General features: G+C 46.8%; 1 protein-coding gene across 3 annotated transcripts in view; it reads left to right on the forward strand.

Annotated features, from left to right (window-relative positions):
- The window catches only part of LOC311146505 (SUN domain-containing ossification factor-like), a 28,631-nt gene extending 20,441 nt beyond the window's left edge, over window positions 1–8,190 (forward strand). The window contains exons 11-22 of one of the 3 annotated variants that reach the window (XM_084183009.1): window positions 180–200; window positions 625–680; window positions 3,238–3,320; window positions 3,611–3,676; window positions 3,858–3,999; window positions 4,258–5,667; window positions 5,854–5,941; window positions 6,192–6,296; window positions 6,558–6,718; window positions 6,962–7,053; window positions 7,284–7,339; window positions 7,475–8,190. In XM_084183009.1, coding sequence (XP_084039135.1) covers window positions 180–200; window positions 625–680; window positions 3,238–3,320; window positions 3,611–3,676; window positions 3,858–3,999; window positions 4,258–5,667; window positions 5,854–5,941; window positions 6,192–6,296; window positions 6,558–6,718; window positions 6,962–7,053; window positions 7,284–7,339; window positions 7,475–7,924 — 2,730 coding nt within the window. In that variant the 3' untranslated portion in view covers window positions 7,925–8,190. The remainder of the gene's footprint in view (window positions 1–179; window positions 201–624; window positions 681–3,237; window positions 3,321–3,610; window positions 3,677–3,857; window positions 4,000–4,257; window positions 5,668–5,853; window positions 5,942–6,191; window positions 6,297–6,557; window positions 6,719–6,961; window positions 7,054–7,283; window positions 7,340–7,474) is intronic. The other 2 variants (XM_084183010.1, XM_084183011.1) reach the window with 2 other exon arrangements.
- The last annotated feature ends 3,534 nt before the right edge of the window (window positions 8,191–11,724 follow it).

Below are 11,724 nucleotides of genomic sequence, written 5' to 3' on the forward strand. Positions count from 1 at the left end.
TTCAACAGCGGAGATTTGTATAAACCTTGCTGTTTTTCTCATCGTTAATCTGATGCTTCTGGACCTCTTCTCTGAGGACTGAAGCAGGAACCAGCATTCATACACTGGTCCTGTTTTAAATGCATGTGTGCATGTTCTTGTAATTATTTGTTTCTCTTCTCTTGTTTCTCCTGCTTCAGATGTTCACCAAGTACATAAAGGTTAGCCCATTTCTCTCTTAGATGTGGTCGGTCTGTGGAGGAGCAGGTAGATAGATGCTAACAGAAGGATAAGCTTGCTAACTGATCAGCGCTAGGTTACTGCAGTCCAGGTAGCACAGAATCTATACAATCTGGTCCAAGGCAATCAAAATATATTTGTAATTATTATCATTCATCTAGTTATGTCACTCCACATCATTTTTACTGTAGAGAAGCTTATTCTTCAGGGCAAGGTGGTTTGATCACAGCTTCAAAGTGCGCTAGCTTGTCACTGGCCACCCAGAAAAGCATCAACGTTAACAACTTACTTCTGGAATTTGACTATTTGTCCCACGATTTCATTGACAATTTGACCACCGGCCAAATCCCACCATGCGCTGATGCCTCTCTCCTGGATGTAAATTATGTCTGTGTTTCATCGCAGCTGGAGCTGGTCTCTCACCATGGATCTGAACACTTCTGCCCTCTCAGTCTCATAAGGTAGGCAATGAATAGAAAAACACTGAGTTCATGGAACGTTTTAAAGGTAATTGGGGAAATCACAGGTAATATAAAGATAATGTATAGCTAGCTGTAATAAGCATCAATTTACCGAATCCACAGGTATTGTACAGTCATATTTGTTAATGGATTACCAGCAAACTGAAGGTAGTGGGGAGGGTGTTAAGTAATAGAGTACGAGTGGTAAAAATGTACCCCTCATAAAGGCTGAGCCGAGGGGACTGTTAAATCTGGAACTGCTAGTCTAGTGCTGTTATACTTGGCTATCTCCTACACCATAGAAATAAGCTGCTTTTTTCAGGGGCACTGGGGTGCAGCTCTGGCAGTCAGTTTGCAGAACATTTTGTCTTCAAAAACAAAAAAGTACAGCCAACCAATCCCCTACATAGTTTTTCTCCTATAGAGGCATGAATGGTTGTAAAATTATACAGTGCCTTGCAAAAGGATTCATCCCCCTTGACGTTTTTCCTGTTTCGTTGCATTACAACCTGTAATTTAAATGGAATTGTATTTGGATTTCATGTAATGGGCATACACAGAATAGTCCAAATTGGTGAAGTGAAGTGAAAATAATAACTTGCTCAAAAAATTCAAAACAATAAATAACGGAAAAGTTGTGCGTGCATATGTATTCACCCCCTTTGCTATGAAGCCCCTAAATAAGATCTGGTGCAACCAATTACCTTCAGAAGTCACATAATTAGTTAAATAAAGTCTACCTGTGTGCAATCTAAGTGTCACATGATCTGTCACATGATCTCAGTATATATACACCTGTTCTGAAAGGCCCCAGAGTCTGCAACACCACCAAGCAAGCGGCACCATGAAGACCAAGGAGCTCTCCAAACAGGTCAGGGACAAAGTTGTGGAGAAGTACAGATCAGGGTTGGGTTATAAAAAAATATCTGAAACTTTGAACATCCCACGGAACACCATTTAAATCCATTATTAAAAAATTGAAAGAATAAGGCACCACAACAAACCTGCAAGAGAGGGCCGCCCACCAAAACTCACGGACCAGGCAAGGAGGGCATTAATCAGAGAGGCAACAAAGAGACCAAAGATAACCCTGAAGGAGCTGCAAAGCTCCACAGCGGATTTGGAGTATCTGTCCATACGACCACTTTAAGCCGTACACTCCACAGAGCTGGGCTTTACAGAAGAGTGGCCAGAAAAAAGCCATTGCTTAAAGAAAAAAATAAGTAAACATGTTTGCATGTGGGAGACTCCCCAAACATATGGAAGAAGGTACTCTGGTCAGATGAGACTAAAATTGAGCTTTTTGTCCATCAAGGAAAGCGCTATGTCTAGCGCAAACTCATCACCCCGAGAACAACAGTGAAGCAGGGTGGTGGCAGCATCGTGCTGTGGGGATGTTTTTCACCGGCAGGGACTGGGAAACTGGTCAGAATTGATGGAATGATGGATGGCGCTAAATACAGGGAAATTGTTGAGGGAAACCTGTTTCAGTCTTCCAGAGATTTGAGACTGGGACGGAGGTTCACTTTCCAGCTGGACAATGACCCTAAGCATACTGCTAAAGCAACACTCGAGTGGTTTAATGGGAAACATTTAAATGTCTTGGAATGGCCTAGTCAAAGCCCAGACCTCAATCCAATTGAGAATCTGTGGTATGACTTAAAGATTGCTGTACACCAGTGGAACCCATCCAACTTAAAGGAGCTGGAGCAGTTTTACCCTGAAGAATGGGCAAAAATCCCAGTGGCTAGATGTGCCAAGCTTATAGAGACATACCCCAAGAGACTTGCTGCTGTAATTGCTGCAAACGGTGGCTCTACAAAGTATTGACTTTGGGGGGGGGGTGAATAGTTATGCAAGCTCAAGTTTTCTGTTTTTTTGTCTTATTTCTTGTTTGATTCACAAGAAAAAATATTTTGCATCTTCAAAGTGGTAGGCATGTTGTGTAAATCAAATGATAGAACCCCCCCCCCCCCCCCCCCCCCAAAAAAAAGAAATCCATTTTAATTCTAGGTTGTAAGGCCACAAAATAGGAAAAATGTAAAGGGGGGTGAATACTTTGCCATACTTTGTGAACACTTACCACTGTATATAATAAAAAAATGACAACTAGAAAATAATATACCAACGCCAATCACCCTTGATAATGACTACATTGACATTTTAGTCATTTAGCAGACGCTCTTATTCAGAGCGACTTACAGTTAGTGCATTCATCTTAAGGTAGCTAGGTGGGACAACCACATATCACAGTCATAGTAAGTACTGTGGGATTTGTAGTATTTCCAAGTCCCAGTTGGATGGTAGATACCCTAGTTGAAACCTTTTCCTTTAGGATTCTTATAATAGCCTTAACTATTATTCGGCCTACTTGGTGTGTTATTACTGGGATACTGGTGTATCTCTGTCTTCCCTCTGGTGGCTGCTAGAGAGTATAACAGCTCTTCACCAATGTGGCCACCATTCAATGTAGGCCATTCTTTGGCAATCCTCAATCTCATTCAAAAACACAACTATGTGAGATGGCTTAGAGCTGTTTCTCTCCACTCTTTTGAAGGGTGTTTGGTACGAGTATGGTGGAGGAGTATGAGGAGATCGCTGACCCCCTCGACAGACCAGACGACCAGGATGACGACCTCGGTGAGAGGAGAGCCTCTTATTCTACAGTAGCTTGAATACTTGTCAATCATAAGCAGCAGGACAGTGAATGTTCAATAAGATATGACACATTTGTCAATGGTCATTTATGTTGTTACATGTACACAACAACATTTTCACTTTGAGGAGACTGGATGTCATATAATGTGAACATCGAAAGTCCTGAAGCGACTATACTGCAGGTTTATATGTACATTTTACCTCAACTTTGAACTGTTTGGATGATTGATGTTGGTAAGTGTAATGTTATCTCTCTGCTTTGTGACCCTCAGATTATCCTCCTGGATATGTTCCTGTAGAGGACGAGGCTTCAAATGACCTCATAGGATCAGCCAAGGGTGAGTTACCCACATGTACAGCCAGCTAAATATCCTGTTACACCAGTCACACAAATATGGTATCAATATTGAAAGAATGTGCTGTGTCATACTTGAGTCGCTATCCCTTTGTGAAGCCAATGTGGAGATGGATTCAGTGACAGGGACAAGTATTCACTCATGGGCTGTCTTGTTGTTCCAGATGTCATTCTGAACATGGTGAACAACATTAAAGTCAACGTGCTGGGAGGAGGACCATGGGAAGGGAACTTCTCAAGCCAGGCAGTGAACATGACTACCAGTAAATCATCTGACCCTGACACCACCTCCACCGTCAGCCCAGTGTAAGTACCAGCCAACCAATCACTTCTTCACCTAGTCTTTTATTTTATCTAGATTTACAGTCATGTCACACATCTTGTCATTTAAAACATTTTTTTTAAGCAATGACATTTACCAGGGTATATTAGAGGTAACATTGTCATTAGTAAGACATTTTTTTTCTCTTGCATTTTTCTGTCTAGCATGTACCGTGCTTGGATGTGCATAATTAGTCTTCTTTTGCAGCTGTGGTAGCTTACATCCCTGTCTCTCTGTTCCAGGCCTGACACTGTAGAGGTGGAACAGTCTGAGGTACCAGAAGACCCTGATGTCACTACCACAGAGGACCCCACACCAGAGCCCCCTACTCCAGACACCCCTGTCACAGAGGAACCCAAACTAGAGAATCTAACTGGGGAGGAGCAGGTCGTGACTCCTATAGAGAAAGAGGAGGTCCAGTCCATAGTTACCATGCTGGAGGAGGTAGAAGAAGAGGAGGAGAAGGAAGAGGAAGGGAGGGATAGAGAGGTGCACCATTGCCCTGGCCTCCGACAGCAAGAAAGCCTTGGCTACTGTGGCCTGTCTTCCTCCTCTTCTTGCTCCTGCTCAGCCTCCTTCCAGGAGTACCTCCTCCACCAGTGTTCCGTTCAGAGGAACTGCACCAGCCAGGAGAGGGAGCCAGAGGCACCCCCAGCCCCAGGAACCACCACCACCCCGTCACAGCAGCTCTCCATTTCCCCCACGGCCACCCATACCCCACAGCAGCCCCACACTCAGGGGGAACAGCCTCAGGAGAGAGAGCCCAGCTCTGCCCTGGGGGAGAGGAGAGCAAGTCCCACTGACGCCCCACCACACCTTCCATGGGTTGAGACGGAGGCAGTGGGAGAGAGAGAGCCCAGCACGGAGCTGCCCCACCTGGAGCCCAGCCAGACCTCCACCCTGCCCAGCTCCACCGCCAGCTCTGCCACCAGGCCCACCCCTACCGTGGAGCCTCCACACCAGGCCTCCTCGAAAGACCTGCCCGGGCAGGAGCACCCCGCCACTGGGACAGAGAAGAGCCGGGAGGTGCAGCAGGAGGAGAACAGGCAGCCTTCTCCTACTGTCGCCACCTCCAGCCCCATTGGTCCAGTAGAGCAGAGTTGTGGAGCCCCTGTAGAGGAGAGGCCCTGTCCGGAGGTCCAGCCTGCAAAACAAGACAACATCCCAGTCATCTACACCCAACATGTGGCCGATCCACTCCCCCATTCCCTCCCCACTGTCTCCACCCCCACAGAGCAGCAGCAGCCTCCTGTCCCCACGGCTGAAAAAGAGAGTGCTGCTTGCAGTGGCAACACTACTCCTGAGGAGTCCCGCTCTGTCCCCGTCGTGGTTATGACAGAACCCCCCTCGCATGGCCAGGGCCAGGCTGTCGCCATCGAAACCAAGGGGGAAGCAGAGCTTGTGGAAGACATCCTCTTCACCTCGTCACCCAATGGCAATGTGCAGCAGCTGCCTCGCCCCTCCCCCCCCTCTCCCTCCCCCTCAGACTTCTACGCAGAGCTCCACAAACCCATGGAACAGGGGAACGGGAACCCGATGCACGGCTCCACCAGCCAGAAGGAGTCTGTGTTCATGAGGCTCAACAACCGCATCAAGGCCCTGGAGATGAACATGTCGCTGAGCGGACGCTACCTGGAGCAGCTCAGCCAGAGGTATGGGCCCTCGGGGGTTGATGGATCGTACTAAGCATTGTGCATCATCCAGTTAGTCTTAGTTAACTGTCCAATGTCAGACAGTGAAATGCTGTTGAAATAACCAGTGCTTTCAATTCCATTTCAACACAGTCAGTCCGTTGAAGGTTTAGATGGTGATGTTTTGTCTTTGTCATTGTATTGAAGGTACCGAAGGCAGATGGAAGAGATGCAGAGGGCTTTCAACAAAACCATCATCAAACTGCAGAACACATCCAGGGTAGCAGAGGAGCAGGTGGGGAGTGGAGGGAGACCTTCAATGTGTTTGTGTAGAATGTTACGTACTACGTAGCCTATCTTAAGATGGAGTCTCACACCGTTTTGGCCTTTTGAATAATGAGAATGTCAAGGCTGTCATGTGAAAGGCTCTGGTTGGATGTTAATCACTCACAATCAAAGGCAAGCTGTGATTGACAATGTATGGGAAAGTGGCTTGTGAGAGTGTTTGTGATTGGCCAGCTCATTAGTTTCCTGTCTCCCTATAGGACCAAAGACAGACGGAGTCCATCCAGTCGTTGCAGGTCCAGCTGGAGGTTGTCACACAGCTGGTGCTCAACCTGTCTGTCGGAGTCAGCCAGCTGCAGAGCCAGGTAGATACTGCATACTTACCTACCCTATTGAATACAGCAGGGTTGGGGTCAATTACATTTCAATTCAGTCAATGCTGTAAGTAAACAAGTCCTATTCGTCATTGCTTTTCAACAAGGAAGTTTGGCCTCCTGAATTGACATGGAATTGGTCCCAACCCTAGAATGCAGCAGTATTCAAATGAATTGTATATTTCTTTAAACTCTTTACCAACCCACACCACATGGCTGCACTGTGTTAACGTTGCTCTGCCTATGTTGTAGGTGTCTGAAAGGCAGAGCTACCTCCTGCTGTGCCTGGTGTTGTGTTTGTTCCTGGGCCTGCTGCTGTGTGTCCAGCACTGTCGCATGTCTGCCATGGAGCCTCCCTCCACAGACCCAGAGCCTCCTATACCCAAGAGCTACAGCTACTGCTGCCCAGAGAGGTAACTACACACATCCTCTCCTTCTGCCCCACTAGGGGGAACACCGTTGGTTGTGCTTCTGTACTGCTTATGAATGTGTTATGCATGGGTTAGGAATGTGTTATGAAGTCCTTTACATAGGTACCCTTAAATTTGAGTTACCACATTCCATCCAAGGGACAGACACCACACACTCAACTGTACAAAACAGGATGCTGTTTTTAAGTCTTGTCCTAGTCTAACTAACACATCTCCTCCTCTCAGGCGTTTCTCTGAATATGAAGACATGAGCTTGAAGAGACTAGTGTCATATCCTCTCCTGCACTCAGGCTCCTTCCAGTTACCCACCACTGAAGGCAAGTTTACCTATGACTATGGTGTGTGTGTGTGTGTGTGTGTGTGTGTGTGTAGTGTACTCCCTTGTGATTCCTAATTCTAAGGTTTGTTGCTGATGAATATGTAAACATAACTTGACTTTGGGTGTTGATATTTTGATATTTATGATCGGTTTTGTTTTGCTGATTTATAATATAGCTTCAACAGTTTTTTTAATGTAATTAATTTGTTTTCCTCCTTGTGCTCGCAGGTCCAGAGTCACCGCATACTGTTGAACCACTGAGTTTTCTACCAGCTAATAAAAAGGTATGGATGGAATAGTGTCCCTATCTCAAGGAAAGTCTCTCTCTCATACTCTTAGAGTATAATTGTTTTATGAACATAATCTCTCATCGCCAACCTCAACAAATAAAATCTCTGTCCCCAACTCTTCTCCCTCAGCAGAAGAAACGCAGTAAGATGAAGGCTGTGGAAACCCTTAAATGCACTACTCTCTGCGCTCCTCTGCCTGCTAACGGAGCACCCGTATGTAATGGCGGCGCTCCTCGTGGCACCACAGACCCTACACCCCGCATGGGGCGTCTCAGCCACCACGCCTTCATGGACCCCCCCTCTGAGTGCAGCTCAGAGAGCTCCTCCCAGTCAGACGAGCCCTCCTTATGCGGCCTTGCCGCCACCACCTGCACGCGCCTCTGTGACGGCCTGCACCCACCCAGGAGCAGGGCAGAGAAGCGAGCGTTCAAGCAGCATCGCTCCAAGCCTGGGTGCGTGGTGGTGGATCTCCTGCAGGCCCCGCGGAGAGATGCTACACCCACCATCCCCACTCTGCAGGACCTCATGGGAGGAGGAAAGGAGCTGTCTGCAGGGATGCTGGGAGTGACGGCGCTCTGAGGTCCTGTCGAACCTAGACTAAACTCTCCTCCTGTCTGCTCCTCCTGAAAACAGACTCTGGAACATTCATCCCCTCAAAGGAGAGATGTTGTTATCCCTGTCTAAACAGGAGGCTTTAAGCTAGGAATCAGACAATCCCCAATCAGACAATCCCTCTTCTTCCACCTCCCAACCAGTGTGTTATGTTCTGTCCATGTTCTCTGTTGACTATTTGTCAGGCTTTGATGTTTCTTTCTTGCTTTGACCAATGAAAACAATGTATTTTCCATCTGTCCTTAAAAATGTCATTTTTTTTGTCACGAGGTAAATACTGTCAACCCTACAGCTGCACTATATAACAATCAAACCTGCAAATAATAGCCAATGTCAATGATGGGCTAAAGGAATACAATTCCATGATAGAAAAATGCTTTTACTGGTGAGTGGTCGGTCTAGCCACATTGTTCATAGAAACAGTAGTGTCTTCCTGTATCAAGATCGGTTCTCATTCTCTGAAGTTGAAACCTTTTTCAACTCTTATGCTTTTACCAGCTCAGCTGCCGCTTTTACAGTACACAGGGATGCAAGACAGCCTATACTGAACAAAAATATAAACGCAACAATATTAAAGATTTTACAGAGTTACAGTTCATATAAGTAAATCAGTCAATTGAAATAACGTCATTAGGCTCTAATCTATGGATTTCACATTACTGGGAATACAGATATGAATCTGTTGGTCACAGATATGTAAAAAATAAAGTAGGGGTGTGGATCAGAAAACCAGTCAGTATCTGGTGTTACCACCATTTGCCTCATGCAGCGCAACATGTCCTTCGCATAGAGTTAATCAGGCTGTGGATTGTGGCCTGTGGAATGTTGTCCCACTCCTCTTCAATGGCTGTGCGAAGTTGCTGGATATTGGCAGGAACCGGAACACGCTGTGTAGTGGGCAGTAATATTTGTATTCATATATTCAAATATTTGATATGTGAATATACAGTATATTATATATACAGTGCATTTGGAAAGTATTCAGACCCCTTGACTTCTTCCACATTTTAAGTTACAGCCTTATTCTAAAATGGATAAATATTTTTTTCCCTCATCAATCTACACACAATACCCCATAATGACAAAGCGAAAACAGGTTTTTAGAAATTAGTTCAAATAAAACAATTACAAATTAAAATAGATACCTTATTTACGTAAGTATTCAGACCCTTTGCTATGAGACTCGAAATTGAGCTCAGGTGCATCCTGTTTCCATTGATCATCCTTGAGATGTTTCTACAACTTGATTGTAGAAGTCCACCTGTGGTAAATTCAATTGATTGGAACGGCACACATCTGTCTATATAAGGTCCCACAGTTGACAGTGCATGTCAAAAACCAAGCCATGAGGTCGATGGAATTGTCCGGAGAGCTCCGAGACAGGATTGTGTCAAGTCACAGATCTGGGGAAGGGTACCAAAAAATGTCTGCAGCATTGAAGGTCCCCAAGAACACAGTGGCCTCCTTCATTCTTAAATGGAAGAAGTTTGGAACCAGAGCTGGCTGCCCGGCCAAACTGAGCAATCGGGGGAGAAGGACCTTGGTCAGGGAGGTGACCAAGAACCCGATGGTCACTCTGACAGAGCTCCAGAGTTCCTCTGTGGAGATGGAAGAACCTTCCAGATGGACCACCATCTCTGCAGCACTACACCAATCAGGCTTTTATGGTAGAGTGGCCAGATGGAAACCACACCTCAGTAAAAGGCACATGACAGCCTGCTTGAGTTTGCCAAAAGGCACCTAAAGAACTCTGACCATGAGAAACAAGATTCTCTGGTCTGATGAAACCAAGATTGAACTCTTTGGCCTGAATGCCAAGCGTCACGTCTGGAGGAAACCTTGCACCATCCCTACGGTGAAGCATGGTGTTGGCAGCATCATGCTGTGATGATGTTTTTCAGGGGCAGGGACTGGGAGTCTAGTCAGGATTGAGGGAAAGATGAATGGAGCAAAGTACAGAGAGATCCTTGATGAAAACCTGCTCCAGAGCGCTCGGGACCTCAGACGGGCAAACAGGACGACAACCATAAGCACACAGCCAAGAAAATGTAGGAGTGGCTTCGGGACAAGTCTCTGAATGTCCTTGAGTGGCCCAGCCAGAGCCTGGACCTGAACCCGATTTAACTGCTCTGGAGAGACCTGAAAATAGCTCCCCATCCAACCTGACAGAACTTGAGAGGATCTGCAGAGAAGAATGGGAGAAACTCCCTAAACACAGGTGTGCCAAGCTTGTAGCATCATACCCAAGAAGACTCGGCTGTAATCGCTGCCAAAGGTGCTTCAACAAAGTACTGAGTAAAGGGTCTGAATACTTATGTAAATATGATAATTCAGATTTTTATTTATGATAGATTTGCACACAAAATAAAACCTGTTTTTGTCATTATGGGGTGTTGTGTGTAGATTGATGAGGGATTTAAAAAAAAAATGGATACAGTTAAGGAAAGTGATTACCCAAGATGGTGATTTTGAGTTTCCTATGTATCATTATGATTACACCTTTAGTTCTATATCGTGGAGCTCTTCCCCATAGGGGAGCTCTGCTCCTATTGGGTTTACCCCGCTGCCTAGGCAGCGAACAGCCTGAGACAAAATGATGCCCACACCTGCAGCTAATAGGAGTACAGGTGTCCCTATAAGAGGGGACGCTTCCCCTCAATCAGCCTCCCTTTATCTTCAGCGACTGGACTAGACTGAAGAAGCCAAGAAGAGACGAAGACTCAGGACGAAGATAGTGCCGTCAACTTCCAGTTCTCGACGTCGTCCGAAAATGAGCACACCGGGAAATTTTCCACCCCCAAATGCTATTTTCAGAGCTCAATGCCGCTGCACCTCCATGGTGGCTGTGGACTCCCACGACTTATGTTTTGTGTGTTTGGGTTCACAGCACGCGAAGGACGGCATCAGCGATCCCCCTATTTGCGCCAGCTGCGCCCTCCTTCCATTGAACCACGGGTAAGACAGCTCGGCAGGGAGGAGGTGGAAGAGGCGTCCAGGATTTCTGGCGCTATTCTTCACCTGACACAGGCATCAGCTGTCTGCGCGGGGAGGTCCATGGCCACTTCGGTGGTGGCGGAGCGACACCTATGGCTGTCACTGAAAACCATGAAAGAAGCAGACAGAGCGTCGCTTCTGAACGTCGTCAGCCCATTTCGTGGTCCCGCTGGGACTCCTGCGCAGGATGCAGCGATGGTTCACCCAACTAAGACTAGACCCAGTACGTCAACGTCGTCGGTTGGTGGTGGTTCCTCTCTCGCTCAGTGCAGATCTGAACTATTGGAGAGACCCGCGCGTTCTCACGCACGGAGTCCCGATAGGCAAAGTGTCCTCCTACATTCCAGTGTTTACAGATGCCTCTCTGACTGGATGGGGAGGGACATGTCAGACCCAAGCGATAGAAGGTGTGACCTCTTTCGAGTCGCTACATCAACCTCTTGGAGTTGGAAACGGTTCAACTGGTTCTGACCCATTTCGCGTCTACCCTTCGGGGTCGCGTTGTGTTGGTCTGGTCAGACAACCGGATCACAGTAGCCTACATAAATCGCCAGGGAGGAGTCAAGTCTCCTGCACTCCACCAGTCGGCGGAGGAATTGTGGCTGTGGGCTCACAAGCACCTTCGCTCGTTGAGAGCAGCACACATTCCAGGCTACTTGAACGTGGGAGCAGACCTCATGTCACGAGGGGGTCCTCGAGACGACGAGTGGTGTCTGCACCCGGACATCGTTCTCCAAATTTGGGAACAGTTCGGGAGAGCCGAAGTGGATCTA

The sequence above is a fragment of the Coregonus lavaretus genome (assembly GCF_964263955.1).
Source record: "Coregonus lavaretus genome assembly, chromosome: 19".
Taxonomy (NCBI): Eukaryota; Metazoa; Chordata; class Actinopteri; order Salmoniformes; family Salmonidae; genus Coregonus; species Coregonus lavaretus.